A 19,712-nucleotide genomic window follows, 5' to 3' on the forward strand; every position below is an offset into this window, starting at 1 on the left:
CTTTCTCCCCTACCCCAAACACACTTTGGGCGATAAACCAGGAAAGTCAAACTGGAAAAAACAACCACAAAACATTGTTGTATGTCAACAAAACCTTGTGGCCTTGCCTTAAGAAGCCAACTCAGCAAGGGCAGCACTACTAAAACATCTCACTGGTAAAGCTACTTTTGTCACAAACCAATGAACTAAAAATACTTAAAGATAACGCCAAAGGGTAACAGCAGGCACAGAGCTGGGGCAACCTTGCCTTAAGTGGCAAAGTGCTTCATTGTACAAATGATTGTAATCATATTCCCAATAATAACTCCTACAGATTTGACATTATCCATTAAAAAGAAATCATGAAATCATAAAAAAGGACTCAACCAAATTTTAAAGATTTCAGGGTTTTTTAAAAATAGATCTTTACTGGAGTATAATTGCCTCACAATACGGTGTTAGTTTCTATTGCACAACAAAGAGAATCAGCCATATGTGTGCACATGTCCCCATATCCCCTCCCTCTTGAGCCTCCCTCCCATCTTCCCTATCCCACCCCTCTAGGTCATCGCAGAGCACCAAACCGAACTCCCTATGCTATGCTGCTGCTTCCCACCAGCCAACTATTTTACATTCCGTAGTGTGTATATGTTGATGCTACTCTTTCTTCGCCCCAGCTTCGCCCTCCCACCCCATGTCCTCAAGTCCATTCTCTATGTCTACCTCTTTATTCCTGTCCTGCAACTAGGTTCATCAGTACCATTTTTTTTTTAGATTCCATATATATGTGTTAGCATATGGTATTTGTTTTTCTCTTTCTGACTTACTTTACTCTGTATGACAGACTCTAGGTCCACCCACCTCACTACAAATAACTCAATTTCCTTTCTTTTTATGGCTGAGTAATATTCCATTGTATATATGTGCCACACCATCTTTATCCACTCATCTGTCAATGGACATTTAGGTTGGTTCTGCATCCTGGCTGTTGTAAATACTACTGCTGTGAATACTATGGTGCATGTCTCTTTTTGAGTTATGGTTTTCTCAGGGTATATGGCCAGTAGTGGGACTGCTGCATCATATGGTAGTCCTAGTTTTAGTGTTTTAAGGAATCTTCATACTGTTTTCCACAGTGGTTGTATCAATTTACATTCCCACCAACAGTGTAAGAGGTTTCCCTTTTCACCACACCCTTTCCAGCACTTATTGTTTCCAGCTTCTTTGACAATGGTCATTCTGACTGGCATGAGGTGATATCTCATTGTAGTTTTGATTTGCATTTCTCTAATAATTAGTGATGTTGAGCATCTTTTCATGTACCTCTTGGCCATCTGTAGGTCTTCCTTGGTGAAATGTCTATTTAGGTCTTCTGCCCATTTTTTAACTGGATTGTTTGGTTTTTTGACATTGAGCTCCATGAGCTGTTTGTATATTTTGGAGATTAATCCTTCATCTGTTGTTTCATTTGCAAATATTTTCTCCCATTCTAAGGGTTGTCTTTTCATCTTGTTTATGTTACTCTAGGAGGCAGGTCAAAAAAGACCTTGCTGTGGTTTATGTCAAAGAGTGTTTTTCCTATGTTTTCCTTAAGTTTTATAGTGCCTGGTCTTACATTTAAGTCTTTAATCTACTTGGAGTTTATTTTTGTGTATGGTGTTAAAGAGTGTTCTAGTTTCATTCTTTTACATGAAGCTGTCCAGTTTTCCCAGCACCACTTATTGAAGAGGCTGTCTATTCTCCATTGTATGTTCTTGCTTCCTTTGTCATAAATTAGTTGCCCATATGTGCGTGGGTTTCCCTCTGGGCTTTCTATCCTGTACCATTGATCTACATTTCTGTTTTTGTGCCAGTACCATACTGTCTTGACTACTGTAGCTTTGTGGTAGAGTTTGAAGTCAGGGAGCCTGATTCCTGCAACTCCGATTTTCTTTCTCAAAATGGCTTTGGCTATTCGTGGTTTTTTGTGTTTCCACGTGAATTGTGAGATTTTTTGTTCTAATCCTGTGAAGAATGCCATTGGTAGTTTGATAGGGATTTCATTGAATCTGTAGATTGCTTTGGGTAGTATAGCCATTTTCACAATATTCATTCTTCCAATCCAAGAACATGGTATATTTCTCCATCTGTTTATGTCATCTTTGATTTCTTTCAACAGTGCTTTATAGTATTCAGAGTACAAGTTTTTTGCCTCCTTAGGCAGGTTTATTTCTAGGTATTTTATTCTTTTTGTTGTAGTTTTAAATGGGAGTGTTTCTTTAATTTCTCTTTCTGATTTTTCATTACTGGTGTATAGGAATGCCAGAGATTTCTGTGCATTAATTTTGTATCCTGCAAGTTTACCAAATTCATTGATTAGTTCTAGTAGTTTTCTGGTGGCATCTTTAGGATTTTCTATGTATAGTGTCATGTCATCGGCAAATAGTGACAGTTTTACTTCTTCTTTTCCAATTTGTATTCCTTTTATTTCTTTTTCTTCTTTGATTGCTGTGGCTAGGACTTCCAAAACTATGTTGAATAATAGTGGCGAGAGTGGACATCCTTGTCTTGTTCCTGATCTTAGTGGAAATGCCTTCAGTTTTCACCATTGAGTATGACGCTTGCTGTGGGCTTGTCATATATGGCCTTTATTATATTGAGGTAGGTGCCCTCTATGCTCATTTTATCATAAATGGGTGTTGAATTTTGTCAAAAGCTTTTCCTGCATCTATTGAGATGATCATATGGTTTTTATTCCTTAATTTGTTAATGTAGTGTATCACATTGATTGATTTGAGTATACTGAAGAATCCTTGCATCCCTGGGATAAATCCCACTTGATCATGGTGTATGATCCTTTTAATGTGCTGTTGGATTCTGTTTGCTAGTATTTTCTTCAGGATTTTTGCATCTATGTTCATCAGTGATATTGGTCCGTAATTTTCTTTTTTTGTGATATCTTCTTCTGGTTTTGGTATCAGGGTGATGGTGGCTTCTTAGAATAAATTTGGGAGTGTTTCTCCCTCTGCAATTTTTTGGAAGAATTTGAGAAGGATTGGTGTTAGCGCTTCTCTAAATGTTTGATAGAATTCACCTGTGAAGCCATCTGGTCCTGGACTTTTGTTTGTTGGAAGACTTTTAATTACAGTTTCAATTTCATTACTTGTGATAGGTCTGTTTATATTTTCTAATTCTTCCCAGTTCAGCGTTGGAAAATTGTACCTTTCCAAGGATTTGTCCATTTCTTCGTGATTGTCCATTTTATTGGCATATAGGTTTGTAGCAGTCTCTTATAATCCTTTGTATTTCTGCAGTGTCAGCTGTGATTTCTCCTTTTTCATTTCTGGTTTTATTGATTTGCGTCCTCTCCCTTTTTTTCTTGATGAGCCTAGCTGAGGGTTTATCAATTTTGTTTATCTTCTCAAAGAACCAGATTTTAGTTTTATTGATCTTTGATATTGTTTTCTTCGTTTCTATTTCATTTATTTCTGCTCTGATCTTTATGATTTCTTTCCTTCTACTGACTTTCAGTTTTCTTTGTTCTTCTTTCTCTAGTTGTTTTAAGTGTAGGATTAGATTGTTTGAGATTTTTCTTGTTTCTTGAGGTGAGATTGAACTGCAATAAACTTCCCTCTTACAACTGCTTTTGCTGTGTCCCATAGGTTTTGGGTTGTCGTGTTTTCGTTTGTTTCTGTGTATTTTTTAATTTCTTCTTTGATTTCTTCAGTGATCTCTTGGTTATTTAGTAGCACACTGTTTAACCTCCATGTATTTGTGTTTTTTACAGTTTTTTTCCTGTAATTGATTTCCAATCCCATAGCATTGTGTTCAGAAAAGATGCTTGATACAATTTCAATTTTCTTAAATTTTCCAAGGCTTGATTTGTGACCCAAGGTGTGATCTATCCTGGTGAATGTTCCATGTGCACTTGAGAAGAAAGTGTATTCTGCCACTTTTGGGTGGAATGTTCTATAAATATCAATTAGATCTATCTGGTCTATTGTGTCATTTAAAGCTTGTGTTTCCTCATTTATTTTCTGTTTAGATGATTTTTCCATTGGTGTAAGTGAGGTGTTAAAGTCCCCTACTATTATTATTGTGTTACTTTTGATTTCTCCTTTCATGGTTGTTAGCATTTGCCTTATGTATTGAGGTGTTCCTATGTTGGGTACATAAACATTTATAATTGTTAGATCTTCTTGGATTGATCCTTTGATCATTATGCAGTATCCCTCCTTATCTCTTATAACAGTCTTTATTTTAAAGTCTATTTTATGTGATACGAGTATTGCTACTCCAGCTTTCTTTTGATTTCCATTTGCATGGGATATCTTTTTCCATCCCCTCATTTTCAGTGTGTATGTGTCCCTAGGTCTGAAGTGGGTCTCTTGTAGAAAGCATATATACGGGTCTTGTTTTTGTATCCATTCAGCCAGTCTGTGTCTTTTGGTTGGGGCATTTAATCCATTTACATTCAAAGTTATTATTGGTATGTATGTTCCTATTACCATTTTCAAAATTGTTTTGGGTTTGTTTTTGTGGGTGTTTTTCTTGTCTTGTGTTTCCCGCTTAGAGAAGTTTCTTTAGCATTTGCTGTAAAGCTGGTTTGGTGGTGCTGAATTCTCTTAGCTTTTGCTTGTCTGAAAAGCTTTTAACTTCTCCATCGAATCTGAGTGAGATCCTTGCTTGGTAGAGTAGTTTTGGTTGTAGGTTTTTCTCTTTCATCACTTTAAGTATATCCTGCCACTCCCTTCTGGCCTGCAGAGCTTCCACTGAAAAATCAGCTGATAATCTTATGGGGATTCCTTTGTATGTTATTTTTTGTTTTTCCCTTGCTGCTTTTCATATTTTTTCTTTGAATTTAATTTTTGTTAGTTTTATTAATATGTGTCTTGGTGTGTTTTTCCTAGAGTTTATCCTGTATGGGACTCTCTGTTCTTCCTGGACTTGGGTGACTATTTCCTTTCCCATGTTAGGGAAGTTTTCCACTATAATCTCTTCAAATATTTTCTCAGACTGTTTCTTTTTCTCTTCTTCTTCTGGGAACCTTTAATTCGAATGTTGGTGTGTTTAGTGTTGTCCCAGAGGTCTCTGAGATTGTCTTCTTTTCATTCTTTTATCTTTATTCTGCTCCTCGGCAGTTATTTCCACCATTTTGTCTTCCAGCTCACTTATTCGTTCTTCTGCCTCAGTTATTCTGTTATTGATTCCTTCTAGTTATTTTTCATTTCAGTTATTGTGTTGTTCATCTCTGTTTGTTTGTTCTTTAGTTCTTCTAGATCTTTGTTAAACATTTCTTGTATTTTCTCAATCTGTGCTTCCATTCTATTTCTGAGACTCTGGATCATCTTTACTATCATTACTGTGAATTCTTTTTCAGGTAGATTGCCTATTTCTTCTTCAATGATTTGGTCTTATAGGTTTTTACCTTGTTCCTTCTTCTGTGACATATTTTTTTGCCATCTCATTTTTTTTTTTTTTTTATGAGTGGGATTGTGTTCCTGTTTTACTGGTTGTTTGGCCTGAGGCCTCCAACACTGGAGTTTGTAGGCTATTTGGTAGAGCTGGGTCTTGGTGCTGAGATGAGGAACTCTGTGAGACCTCACTCTAATGAATATTCCCTGGGGTCTGAGGTTCTCTGTTAGTCCAGTGGTTTGGACTCAGAGCTTCCACTGCAGGACCCTCTGCCCGACCCCGGGCTCGTGAATCAAAATCCTGCAAGCCGCATGGGGTGGCAAAAAAAAAAAGAGAGAGAGAACAATAACAAAGTAAAAAATAAAATTAGACTAGGAAACTAACAAATATGTTAGAAAGAATGTAAAAATAAAATATAGATGAATCAACAACCAGAAGGTACATCAGTACCACAATAGTAAAAAAGAGGAGGAGGGAAAAGAGAAAAAAAAAAGTGAGGTGGGAAAGGCCTTGGCTGTAGAGAGTGGGGCCTAAGCAAGGGTGAGGTTTGGGTGGTGGGCGGGGCCAATGCTCAGGACCCACAGGGCTGGAAAAGGCCCTGGGGGCTGTGGGGGAGTGGGGATTAGGCTCGAGGAACAGAAGGGGCCCATGTGTGCCCCCCACCCCTGGCCTCAGAGGGCAGGGTACCTCACCTGGGAGCCCAGCAGGCTTCCTGGGCTCGAGTGGGCAGGGTAAACACCCTCCTCTCCTCTCCTGCTCCTCCAGTCTGGGGTCTGGGAGGGCCCTTCCCATCTGCCTCTCCTGATCTCCCCAGCCTCCCTCCTATGCCCCCAGGACCAATGTGGCCGGGGGGGAGTGGAGAGGAAGGGGGGGCCTTGGAGGGCAGGGGACTGTCCTGGGAGCTCAGCCGGATCCCTGGGCCTGAGTGGGTGGGGCAATCACCCTCCCCTCCTCTCCTGCTCCTCCTAGAGGGCCCCTCCCACCTGCTTCTCCTGATCTCCCTGGCCTCCCTCCTGTGCCCCCAAGGACCCAGGTAAATAAGTACATGGTAGAGACTCAGTCTGCCCTTGGCACTCAGCATCCCTGCAGATTCTTGATGGGTGTACCAAGAATGCAAGACCCTAACCATTCTTTACCTGGGCCAATACTTAGCATTGGTTTTTGCAGCAAGGAACTTTGAGGGATGAGGTTACATCTCCCTTTGGGACAAAAGTCAGACTGGCTTGTTGCGTGCTATAAAAGCAGTGGATTCCCCAAGTGATTGCTCCTCTGTGTGATGCAAATTCACTGCATGCACCCCATCCATTTGAGCCCATCTCACATCTGTGTAAGACTTGCATGCTGGCAAAGTCTATGTGAACTCAATGCTCAAGCTGCCTGCTGTGCTGTGAGTAATAAAGTCCTTTGTCTCTAACCCAAGGTTTATGTCTTCTGCCAGAATCGATGAAACAACAGGCTAACTCACGGGCTATAAGGAAGGTAAAATTAAATCTCAGACCCAACAGTTATGGCAACAAAGATGAGATGCTGACAGAGACACAGCTTTCTGGAAGAAGAATGTCAAGGGCCCTTCAGGATGGGTTCAGGGACAGAGCAGGACTCTCTGGCCTCTCCCCCAAGTGATGGGTGAGACAGGAAAGCAGGGGACCTGCACCATCCTACCTAAATTGAGCAACAGGGGGTAGCATTAAAATAAGCAGCCCCAAATGATGCCCTGGTGGTTGCCAGATCTCCCTGGGCAGGTGGAGGAAGGGATGCTGTCCTGGCAACAGGCAGCAAGCCCCACAGCTCCAGCTGAGTGGCAGCAGGTGTGTGCTGCTGAGTCAAGGAGAATTGGAAGCTGAAATAGATTCTGTCAACAATGAGGACCTTGCTACTCAGTACAGAACCTCAGATAGACCAAAATGTTATAGATTGGTTTGGATGAGTCACAAGCAGTCACATGAAACTGAAACTGAATGATGCAAAAACGTACTGTGTGGTGTGGACCTGCTGTCTCCCTGCATGACCCTTGGTACCTCCCTCCCCCTGTAACATGACTTCAGCTGCTTTAAGGACAAATATCCCTGTCCACACAGGACCTTGAGTCACTGTCTCACCAAGAGGTGGAGCTGCTCTTGCCTGGTGAGCCTCCTTTGACAGGGCAGAGGGCAGGGCGTGCAAAGGGCAGAAACGAAGGGGCCTCCCAGCCCAGGGGCTCACCAGACATCAGGAGACCCTGGGGAGGGAGTAGCTCTGGCGCTTGGACTCCATTCCTGGAGTAAGGACCAAACTGGGTGAACAGCTTTCCGGCAACCCTCCACCCTCTTCCTCAAGGGCAAACCTCCCCCCACCTAGCACTCCTGCACTCCCAGCTGGGAGACTGTGTGGGTTTTTTGGTGGTTGTTGCTTTATCTCCTAAGTCACCATGGGTTACAGTCCTTAGTCTGTGTTCCTGAGATAAAAATGGCATCCAAATTCAATGCATGGAGTTTGGATGGGGCTGGTAGAGGGAAAGGATAAAGTGACCTTATGGGTGGGAACCCTGGGCTGAATCGATGCACAGCTGTGGCTTCCACATTCATACATATAATGGAAATAATGGGTTCTATGCCTGCACTTCCCCAATCCAAAAGTGTCAGAGGGGTTTCTCCCATTTAGGGTTTGCCACATGTATTGTCCCCTCCAGGCTGGTGCAATAGAAACAATGTAGAATCTGAGGAGGAGAAAGGAGTATCAGAGCTTTAGATGCTGGGGAATTGATAGAGGCTGTTTCTCTGTATAATATACCTGGTCTAATCCAATTACACCCCTCTGAAAACAGACACACACAGAGGCAGCTGCTAATCTCTGTTGCAACTGACTGCACCTGATTCATGGCAACCTGCGACTCCCGGACATGAGAGACCCGTTTTCGAATGGTCAACCTGGACTTCAGTGCAAATATGGAGAGGACCTTCAGGCCTTGTTGGTCAAACGCAAATGATATATTCAAGATCACGGCTGATTTGGTCTTGGCAGCATTTTGGTTTTACATGAAAATGTGGCAGCTATTCCTTTGGGGAAAAAAAACTATTCCCCATTCAACTACTTTGAATATAACCACTTACTCAATGGGGCCCTCTATCCACAGAGATTAGGATCCTCTTATGCCTGGGCCTGATCAGACCAAGTTAAAGGCTGATGGTGTTCATGGGAAAGCATTGGTCATCCATGCCCCAACAACTCCAGAAAGCTGATTGAGATAAGGTCTGGTCAGCACAATGGCCTGAATGGAAAGCTGGTCCTCCTTGCCTTAGACAACAGTCCTATGGACCAGGCATTTTAGGTTTTTACTAGTTCTTGGGCTACAGTTAATGATCTGCTGCTTGGAAGACCACAGGCTGGCCGGTTAAAGATCCTCCTCTTCAGGGCATTCAATTGTGGAAGCAAATTTCAAATGCCCATCGGACAGTCTGGTCCAGTCACACGGATCACCAGGGGAAGGGCCCATTGTCTGATGAGGCTAAATCAAGATGCTCATCAAGCCTGAACCACCCAGATCACTGCTATCACTGCCTGGATCCATTCTTGTACCAGACAAAACAATAGGTCAACCATCAGGGAAGACATGACTGTGATCTAGAAGGACCACTGTGTGCCAGACTCTGACTCCTGCCACAGTTGGTCCAATAGTCCAGCAGTGAAGGAGGTCACATTCCACAGAGGAGCATTTTCCTGTCTCCTCTTAGAAAATCGACTAGTGGATCTCTGACTCTCCCTGGGGACTGCCATTGGCACCTTGTCACTAGAGATACATTTTCAGATTATGTTGTTGCTGTTCCATTCTGATCAGCTGACTCTAGTTTTCAGCTTTCCAGGCCTTCTGCAATCTGACAGTAGCATTATTTTTTTCTTATAAAGGCCCCCAACAATGGACGGATAGTCAAGATAAACAAAGGACATTCCACACGCCTTTATTCTCTGATAAGGCTGCTGGCACCACTAAGAGGTGGCACAGACTTTTAAAAAATTTCATTGAAGTATATTTGATTTTTTTCCCTTACTCAAAAGCCTTATGTCTTCTGCCAGCATCCATGAAGCAGTAACATACTAAGTTATGAACTTGTAAGTAGGATAAAATCAAATCTCAGATCCAATAGATTTAGTGGACAGAATATGAGGTGGTTCTTCTCTGAGTGAAATTAGAAACCTGATAATAACTGAGGGTAACAAAGAGGGAGGAGGTAATGGAAGTTTGAAAAAGAGAAAGTATAAAAAGGTCATCTTGGGAAGTAGACCTCGAAAAGAAGTGTTCTCTAAGGGCTAGGAGTCTCCTGGAAATTTGTGATCATAAATATCAAGTGATATTCATCAATTAAGTGTGTGAGTTGTGAGTTTTTCTCCAGCCACACTCAAATTGTTTGTAGGTGTGCAGAAGATGAAGTGTGAGGTTTAATCTTACGTGTACTTTTGCCAGGTAAGTACAATGGAGAGAGACAGGATCTGGGGAGCTGAGGTTATACGCAAGGAAATAGTTGCAGTATTAGACTGAAGTCTTAGCTGAGACAGAGAGTGAGGCAATGAATAAAAAATTGGTTGGAACAACTGACTAGGTGCAATGAAAAAGTGTTGGCATGTAAGTGAACTGGAGAAATGGAGGTTATGGTCAGAGAATAGAACGATGGAAAATGAGGTTTTTAGTGAGTTATTGGTGACAATAAGGTCTACATTGTGACCACAGAAGTGGGTAGAAGTTGCCGGGTGGCAGTCAGAGTCATTTGGAAATAACGAGGTCAAATGACTGGGAAATAAGGTTTGCAGGGATATTCCATATGGGTGTCTCCAAGAATGATAAGAAAGTAAGATACTAAAATCTTCAGTGACTAAAGTGAAGGTTCCAGGGGGTGGGAGGAGGATTGTAATAAGGAGAAGCAGTAGGTGCCATCGTATATGAAGACATATGCTTCCAAATGAGTTGGGGATTCGAATGAAGAGGGAGGAGCAGTTGCTTAGAGGTAGAAATAAAGTGAAAAGGACATTGAGTTGACTTTGGGGACCAGTCAAACATGGGATCTGGGAGAAGAATAAAAAACAACTGCCATTTGAGAGGGCTGCAGAAGAATAGTACCCTGAGAATATAGCTAGATTGTAGCTAAAGCATGTAGGTGAAAGAAATGTGTGAAAAAGAGGTTGAGGAGAGTAATAATTGAGTTTATAATAAATTTTGAGATCTTTAGCATAGAGTGGGACGTTCAGAAAAGGATGGGAAATCAGGTGAAATTAGGCAATAGCCAGAGCATTTTGGCATCAGAGACTAGGGCCTGATGGGCCGGAATGAAGAGACCTGGGGTGCTGGGACATCTGTGAGTGATGGAGGTAAGCTGACTGGTAAGTCACGGTGAGACCATTCCTGACGGACTTCAGAGGAAGTTATAGTCAGCTCTGATTTCAGCCTTTTCAAGAATAGCTGCTTGAGTGCTGACTAGGAAGAGGTGAAGAGGACCACTGCGGAAGGAGGGGTGGTTTTTACCAAGAGCAGGTATCACAAAACCTTTCATGGGAAAAAGAGATGCAATCCTTTAGTCAGAGATTTGGTTGATCTAAGGCTTTGGATGCTTTCCTGAGGCCTGGGACCTGAGCTGCTCAGGGCTGGAGTAAAGCTCCAGACAAATGTGTATGTGGAGGTGGTCAGGGAGGCGGATGGGGCGGGGGGAGAAGGGTGTTTCTGAAGAGTCTTCCGTGTTAATGTCAGAAGACAATGTTCTGAATAAACAACCCCAGCAGTGGACTTTGGTAAAAGCCATAATCTTTGATTTGGTCAGCTGGCGGTCACTAATGTTGCTCTTTCTAAAGATTAGCATGCTTAAAGAAACTCTGGGGGATCTTGAACAGCAAGAAGCAGAATGGGGTTTCCAGATGGCCATCCTCACAAGAAGCAAACACGCAGCTGGCCTGGTTATATGCAGGCTTGCCGTGTGGGCTCCTGTAAGCACAATTCCTAGTATCTTCAACCTCTTCTCTGAACATCTGTTTCAAGTCCTTGTTCTAACAATACCTGGCTAATACTAGAGAATGGTACTTCCCTTACAGGTCTAAGAAATGGTGGAGGCCCACATCACTCACACAAAAACAGAATCCAAGTTGCAAGGACAGCGCCTGTGGCATGACGATGTGGATTATTGAGAATTTAATTATGAATTTCCTGGTGAAGGATTTGCAGTGGTTTTATTCTTTAGCTTTAGAAAACTGTTTTCTCTTTCAAATACACGTTGGCCAGAATCCTTGATGTGGAGAACTGACATCTGTCTGCTGATTATCCATTTGAGAGCTTTGCCTTATCTTGTTTGACGGTAAGTCAACAAAATAATGCTAACCTAATAAAGCAGCCACAGCCCGTGAAGCCGCTGTTCCCTGTCTCTGTCCTGATGGTCTCACAGACATGTCCATCTCTGGATCTGATCTGCATTTGATCTTCCAAATCTTGACTGTTAAATTTCCCTATTAGATATAATATCATTTTTGATAGTAGGTAGTAAGCATAATGAACATGATTTTCAAAATCAATCTATGTATAAGGAGGTGACACACCTTTCTTAGTTGTTGTAGCTAAGAGAGCAGAATCAAAAGTAGCACAAGCAGGAATGTGCTCATATGTACTAAAAAGAGTTTCGTTTATAGATGTTAATATTCATCGTAAAAGCAAAGGTAAATGAATTGGATTAATCTATTGAAAATATTAATATTAATAAATGCCTTATTAAGTAAATAAGGATGGAAGCAAAGTTGGCTCTTCTAGGGTTACAGCTTTATATGTGTATCTAATATCCGTTCAAGTTATTTAAGATCTATACTCTCAAACTTGAAATTGTAAGTAAGGAAAAAAGTGCATCTCTAAGAACAGCGAGCCAAAAACAACAAATGAACAAATTCTATGGAAGATTTCTCTGTAGGCAGGAGATGCTGACTGCCCCATATGCTTGCTTCATTGCTTCACGAATACAGGAAGCTTTCAATGTCACATGTTCGGCCCTATGTGCCTATTTTAGTTGGATTTAGGTAGAATGACAGGATTTAACTTTTAAGGAAAAGTGAACACTTCATTTTTAACAACATTGTGCTTGAGGCAGATGAACCTGAGAACGAGAGATCCCATGAACAGTCACTTTGCCAGGTGGCACTCATCAGGGTGTTTACTGTTGAGAACCCCTCTATTTCTGCCTGAGGTTTGAAGCCAGGACATCACAGGATCCCCTGCTGCACCGCTCAGTTCTTCCCATGCACAGCGCAGATGGGTGAAGCAGAATAAAATCCCCACCTCAGAGGCAACAAGGAAGCACTCCAGAGACCAGCAATGGTGTTGCTCTTTGCTGGAGTAAATGCTAATTGGAGTTGGTGAGTGAAAGTTAGAGCTGAAAATTGGACTTGGCTTATGAGCAGTTGGGAAACTTGTTAAAGGTATTATCACTCTCACATTTTGATAAACAGAAACAAAATGTTCACATTAAAAACATGAGTCAATTGTTTCCAATTTAACTTGGTTAGAACACGATGCTTCAAGGGTAAGCACACAGGTCATGAGATCCTTTCTTAATTTTTAGAAGCAACATGATCATTTGTATTAAAAAACTACCAAGTCATTTGGATTCTCATAATTTCCACTAAATTCTATCTGGCAAAAATAGCATAAATAGGTCCTCTTTCCTGATTTCTCTGACTGTACCTTTTTACGGCTTCACTGTGACAGTTATCATACCGTCTTGTATTCTTGTGCATCTTTTTCCTCCCGCTCTTTCACTTTCCTTTGGGAAGAGACCATGTATTTTCATCATTATATCCCTAGAACTGAGTCCAGTACCCCAAAGTGAAAAGTTAAAACATGATAGAAAGAAGCAGCCAACATTCCTTCTAGTAGCGGTCAAGGATGGTCATACAAAATAAAGATAATTTACAGCTTTGGACTGGACTGAACAGTGTTTTTCAACTACAGGCCTTCTCCAATTATAGAATTATTTAGTTTACCATTAAAATTATGTGAATATGTGGGTTTTAAGTAAATGCACAGACTTTAAATCAAGTGTTTATGCGCCATTCTCATTTCAAGTTGAGCATTGCAGCTATAGGCACAAACTGGCTATGGCAGTATGTGAGGATATTTTGCCAAAGAATATTTTTTAATGATTTTGAGATTATTAGAGAGGAGTAACCATTATTGCATCTAGGCTCATGAGTTTCCAAGTTTCAGTTCTGATCATTAAAATACCTAAATGGACCTTCAGACTTTTCTCAATCATCTTATCAAATAATACTTCTGGTTTCTGTGGGCTCAACTTGCCTTACCTGTGGAAAGTCCCAGAAGAAACCCTGGTAAAAGCTGGTCCCCCTTCAGAGGGGCTTGGTTTCTCTCATTAGGATTCTCTGCCCCCTTTTACCCATGTTTTCACTATTTCCCATTTTCCATGGCTTTAAGCTCTCTTTATTTCTCTCTCTCTCTGAGTACTGTCTTCAGGGACCCTCAGTTAATTTCTACTCTGGTATATTTCACTTTTACATTATAAAAAAGCTAAAAAATTGCATTCAATATCCAACCAAAGCCATTTTTAATTTGGAACATACCTGTACATGTAGTAAAGAGCAACAAATACATCCTTAATTATAATTAAAAAAATGGAAAGGTTTGTAGCTATATTTAACAACTCTAATGGTTTCTTTGAATGGAGCTCTGTCATTAAATGTATTATTCACAATTATATTTTTCATCATGATGGAAATTTATTTTAATATAACAAGTGATAGAACTGAAAATATGTATAGCTTGCAAAAGAGTAAACTGTGTCATTTATATCCTCAGCAGAGAACAGTGAGAGCCCTGGTGGCACCAGATATACCAAGCAGACTAAACTAACACTGCCACAATTCTGAGATCTACCTGATTATTAGACCTATATAGCCCACAAAAGTGGGTTATGACCTGTTTGCCCAAAATAAAAAGGTGACTGCCCGCTAAAATTTTAAAAATTCAAATAAGACTAACAGTTTCCTAGCATAATATCCAAAATGTCCTGGATACGACTGAAAAGTCACCCATCATACCAAGAATCAGGAAAACCACAACTTGAGTGAGAAAAGAAAATGAACTGATGTCATCAACTGAACCTGAGCTGGATCAGATTTTAGAATTATCTGACAAAGATTTTAAAGTAACCATCATAAAATGATTTAATAAGCAATTACAAATTCTCTTGAGATAAAAAGGAAAGGTAGATAAAAGGAAAAATAGAAATAAAAGGAAAAATAGAAATGATCAGCAAGGAATTAGATGCTACAAAAAATGGAAATTATAAAACTGGAAAATAAAATAGGAGAAATAATCAATTCTCTGGATGGGTACAATAGTAGAGAGGAGATGAAAGAGGAAGAGAATAAAATTAGTGAATTTGAAGACAGATCAATAGAATTTACCTGTTCTAAACAAAGGAGAGAAAAACAAATGAACAGAACCTCAGGAATCTGTGGGAAAACAGCAAAAGACACAAAACTTATATTATCAGAGTTGCAGGAGAAGAAAAAGAGTAGGGCTGAAAGAGGATTCAAAGAAAAACTTGGCTAAAGAGATCCTAAATTTGGCAAAAGACATAAATCCACAGATTTGAAAAGCTGAGTGAATTCCAAATAGGAAAAACCCAAATAAATTGACACCAAGACACATCATAAATAAAATTCCGAAAACTAAAGACAGAGTTGAAGGTGTTATCACTACCACACTTTTTCTCTACAAGTAGCCAGAGAAAGGCTGCCAATTTCAATGATAGCAGATTTCTCATTTGAAACCATGGAGTGCAGAAGGAAGTGATGTAGAATTTTTCAAATGCTGAAAGAAAAGAATTGTCAACCATGAATTCTATATTCAACAAACTACACTTCAGGAACAAATGGGCAATAAAGACTTTCTCAGATAAAGGAAAACCAAAAGAATTCACTAGCACATCTATTCTTTTTTTTTTTAAGATTTTTTTTTTTGATGTGGACTATTTTTAAAGTCTTTATTGAATTTGTTACAATGTTGCTTCTGCTGTATGTCTTGGTTTTTTGGCCCTGAGGCATGTGGGATCTTAGCTCCCAACCAGGGATTGAAACTACACCCCCTGCATTGGAAGGTGAAGTCTTAACCATTGGATTGCCAGGGAAGTCCCAGCATACCTACTCTTAAAGAAAGGCTAAAGGAAGTTCTTTAAACAGAATGTAAACAGTAGAATAAGAATCTTGAGGCAAAAGGCAGAAAGGAAGAACAATGGAGAGGGCAGGTAAATATAATAGAACACTCTTCTCTGCATGAGTTTTCTAAATCATATGTAATGATTAAAATAAGAATTATAATACCATCTTATCCTCAAGACAATGATATTTTAAAGTGGGGAAGACAAAGGGACCTAAGTGGAAATAAAGTTTTCCTCCACTTCACCCAAAATTGTAACATGTTAATACCAATAGGCTATGATAAATTACATGTGTATATTGTAATACCCAGAACAACCACTATGAAAACTACACAATACAGCTGAAAATGCTATAAATAAATCAAGATGAAATCCTAAAAGAATGGTCAAGTAACCCACAGAAAGACAAGAAAAGAGAAACAAAGAAATCAAACAGAAAACATAATAAAATGGCAGAGTTCACCCCTAATAAATCAATAATTACTTCAAGGTAAATGGTCTAAATATATCAATTAAAAGGCAGAGATTGACAGCATAATTTTGAAAAAGCACGATCCAATAATATGCTTTTTAATACACCATTTAGAAGAAACTCACTTCAAGTTCAATAAGTAAGTTGAAAGTATAAGGATGGAAAAAGGCATACCATGCAAATGTTAATTTTTTTAAAAGGCAGGAACATGATTATTTATGTAGAAAATATGAGAGAATTGACAAAAAATCTCCTGGAAGTAATAAATGATTATAGCAAGGTTGCAGAGTACAAGGTTAGTATAATATACAAAAGTCAATTGCTTTTCTACATAACAGCAATGAACAAGTAGAATTTGAAATTAACAACACAACACCATTTACATTGGCACCCCCCAAAACGAAATACTTAGGTATAAATCTAACAAAATATGTATAAGATTGATATGAGTAAAACTATAAAGCCCTGGTGAAAGATATCAAAGAACTAAATAAATGGAGAGATATCCCACGTTCATGGATAGGAAGACTCAATACTGTCAAGGTGTCAGTTTTTCCCAATGAGATCTCAACCAAAATCCCAGCAAGTTGTTACATAGATATCAACAAACTGATCCTAAAGTTTATATGGAGAGGCAAAAGGCCCAGAATAGCCAACACAATATTGAAGGAGAAGAACACAGTTGGAGGACTGACACTACCCAACTTCAAGACTTCAAGACAGTAATCAGGACAGTGTGGTACAGGCAAAAGAACAGACAAATAGATAAATAGAACAGAATAGAGAACCCAGAAACAGATTCATGTAAATATAGACAACTGATCATCGAAAAAGGAGCAGAGGCAATTCAATGGAACAAAGACAGTCTTTTCAATAAACGGTGGTGGCCACAAGCAGAAAAATGAAACTAGAAACAGACCTTACTCCCTTCACAAAAATTAACACAAAAGGGGTCACAGACCTAAATACAAAAAGAAACACCTACAAAACACCTAGAAGATAACATGGGAGAAAACCTCTTGATAGGTAACCTTGGGTAAGTTGACTTTTTAGATACAGCACTGAAGGCATGATCCATGAAAGGAATAATTGGTAAACGTCACTAAAATTTAAAACTTCTGCTTTGCCAAAGAAAATGTCAAAAGAATGAGAAGACAAAGTGGATAACTGTTCATGAAGCCCATTTTCTTTTTATTTTAGGTACACCACAAAACTAGATTTCCCAGTCTCTGCTGCAGTTAAATGTGGTCCTAAAACTAAATTTGACCAATGGTATGTGAGTAGAAGACATAGTCACCACTTTTAGGGCCATAAAAAACTTTCTAGATGCCACACTCCATTGTCTTTCCTCCACCAGTTGCTTGTTGCAATAGAGCATGGTAAACTTGGAAACAATGTTTTGAAGATGGAAAAAAAAGAGAGGAACCTGTGACCCTGAATCACTATTTGAAGGACAATTGATTATGAGAACCCATTTTTGGAATTCACACGAGTGGAAAATAAGCAATTTCATTAAGCCATACTTGGGGCAGCCCAGGACTTCTTAACTCATATAGTCATTCTTGGCTGCTCTTCAGAAATTAAGGCCAACACACTTCCCTGGAACATTTCACTGCCTCTCCTGTTTGGATCTGCAGATTCTTTGGTCAACCATGTTCTTTTATCTGATAAGGCAACATTAGCAATGGCCTCTGACTTTGATAGAATCTCTTCTTTATAACCCTAAACCCAATAAAAAATTTTAGAACTCCCTTACCTTGTTCCAAGAGGGATTTAAAGTAGCTGACAAAAATACTTACACTATACCAGGATCAAACAATTCAGAAAAAATAACAAAAAAAAAAAAAGGCAAATGTAAGAAACAGAAACAGGAAATTTAAATAATCTCAGAGGTAGGGTAAATACAGAAATATATTCCAGAAAAACATATATGCTTGTAGAACCCACTTTTACCTATAAGATTTCTGGTATCTTACATTGTTGGGAAATGTGATGTACTACAAGATTTATTTCATGCTTTTTTTCATTTATCAAGATTTATTTGCACACATTTACTAAGGGAAAAAGCATGCAAGCTAGAAGCTATTCAGGAAAAACAATACTTATACTGATGTTGACACTGGAGAGGCTTTTCCCCTGTGTGTTTTTCATAGAGGGGACAGTGAATAAGGAAATCTTCTACAGCAACCTTACAGCAAACACTGCCATCAAATAAATAGACCCCCTCCCCCTTTTTTCTTATTCCTTATTTTCTTTTCTCAGAAATCCCCAATAGCAGCTGAAATATTTTCCTCAGATATCACTGGATCTACTGAGAAAAGAATAAGATAGAAATCTAGGTTGTAATTAGTTTTCTCAGTGGTATCCTTGCAATTGCAGGTAAGTTGCTACTCATTACCAAATACGGGACTGTCTCCAAACTTCTGAAAATTTTCAGAAATGGGAGCAGACACAAACACAACTGTTCATTGGAAAACATACGTGCACATTTCCTCTGCGTTTTGGAGTAAGAATGCTGTAGAACAAGTTAGAGTCATTTAAATTTGATATAGGGAACAACTTTAGCTATAGAATAGTTGATTACTTGAGACTAGATAATTTTTCTGTGTAAATATAAGTACGTTAACTTATTTAAGCAAATTTGAATAACATAAAATGTAACATCATTATAAAATATAATGACATAAAAATTCCAACATTTTCTGTTTATAAGGTGAAGAATTTGAGTCAGCTTCTAATTCCCAGGATAATGTATACAGGTATTTCCCCTTTCGTACACCTCTTCTATCCCTATTTTTAACATTTTCCTCATGATCTGAGGAATTAGGATATGTGACATGAGGTATTTTTCAGGCCCACAAGGGGGACCCTTTGCACCACAGCAACAGAGGTTATATGGCACAGATCTCACTGCTCATCCACAATTTGGTTAAATGCGTGATCTGCCATCAAACGCTAGAAAGTCAAGGCATCTCCCCAACCCTGGGCCTCACCTGTGAGTCCAGGTGGACAGATGCAGATGTAACCTGAGGCTTCGAGGTGGCCGGATAGAGACAGCAGCTGGGCAAGACGCCCATGCCCTTCCCCTGAAGACAGCTCCATGCATTCCCCATCAGACTGGCAGGGGCTACTACTGCATTCATCGATGTCGGTCTCACACTGGGCCCCCGTGTATCCTGCAGGATAAACGTTCAGAGAAGCTGCTGAGTCAAAGCCCCTCAACCATAGAGTATGTGCCTGACCGGAGGCTGGCCACTGTGCTGGCACCAGTTAACAAGGTGCTGGCCCTCCCTCAAGGAGCTGGCAAGGGATCTGGTAAGGGAGGCTTCCACGAACATGAGTAATAGCAACAATGGAGTCACTCCTATAATATCGATCAATGCTTTTAATAAAGATTGGATGAACAAGGAACTTCTGGATAACCTTGATCTAACCTGGACAGTTTAACTAGACTCCAATTCCTCAAATATTCCAATTCTTTGAATGTTAAGCAAGGAAAAAAATGATATATTTTTCCAGAGAATAGCTGTAAAGTCAGCAGGATCTACATAGCCAACCCTAAATTCTTCTCTTAAAACTCAAAGTAAAGGTAAATGGTTGCTTCTTAACACTCAGTGAGACAATAAAATAGTGATTTGTATTTGAATGGATTTAGCTGGGTCATTTTGTTAGGGACAAGAATAAAAACAATA

General features: G+C 39.7%; 1 protein-coding gene across 5 annotated transcripts in view; it reads right to left on the bottom strand.

The window, feature by feature from the left end:
- CRB1 (crumbs cell polarity complex component 1) overlaps positions 1 to 19,712 on the bottom strand; it is a 264,792-nt gene that overhangs the window by 95,478 nt on the left and 149,602 nt on the right. For all 5 annotated transcript variants that reach the window (XM_029230014.1, XM_029230018.1, XM_029230015.1 and 2 more), the window contains one exon: positions 19,014 to 19,196. In XM_029230014.1, the coding sequence (XP_029085847.1) occupies positions 19,014 to 19,196 (183 nt within the window). The remainder of the gene's footprint in view (positions 1 to 19,013; positions 19,197 to 19,712) is intronic.

The sequence above is a fragment of the Monodon monoceros genome, unplaced genomic scaffold (genome assembly GCF_005190385.1).
Source record: "Monodon monoceros isolate NGI ecotype Baffin Bay Population unplaced genomic scaffold, NGI_Narwhal_1 Super_Scaffold_18, whole genome shotgun sequence".
Classification (NCBI taxonomy): Eukaryota; Metazoa; Chordata; class Mammalia; order Artiodactyla; family Monodontidae; genus Monodon; species Monodon monoceros.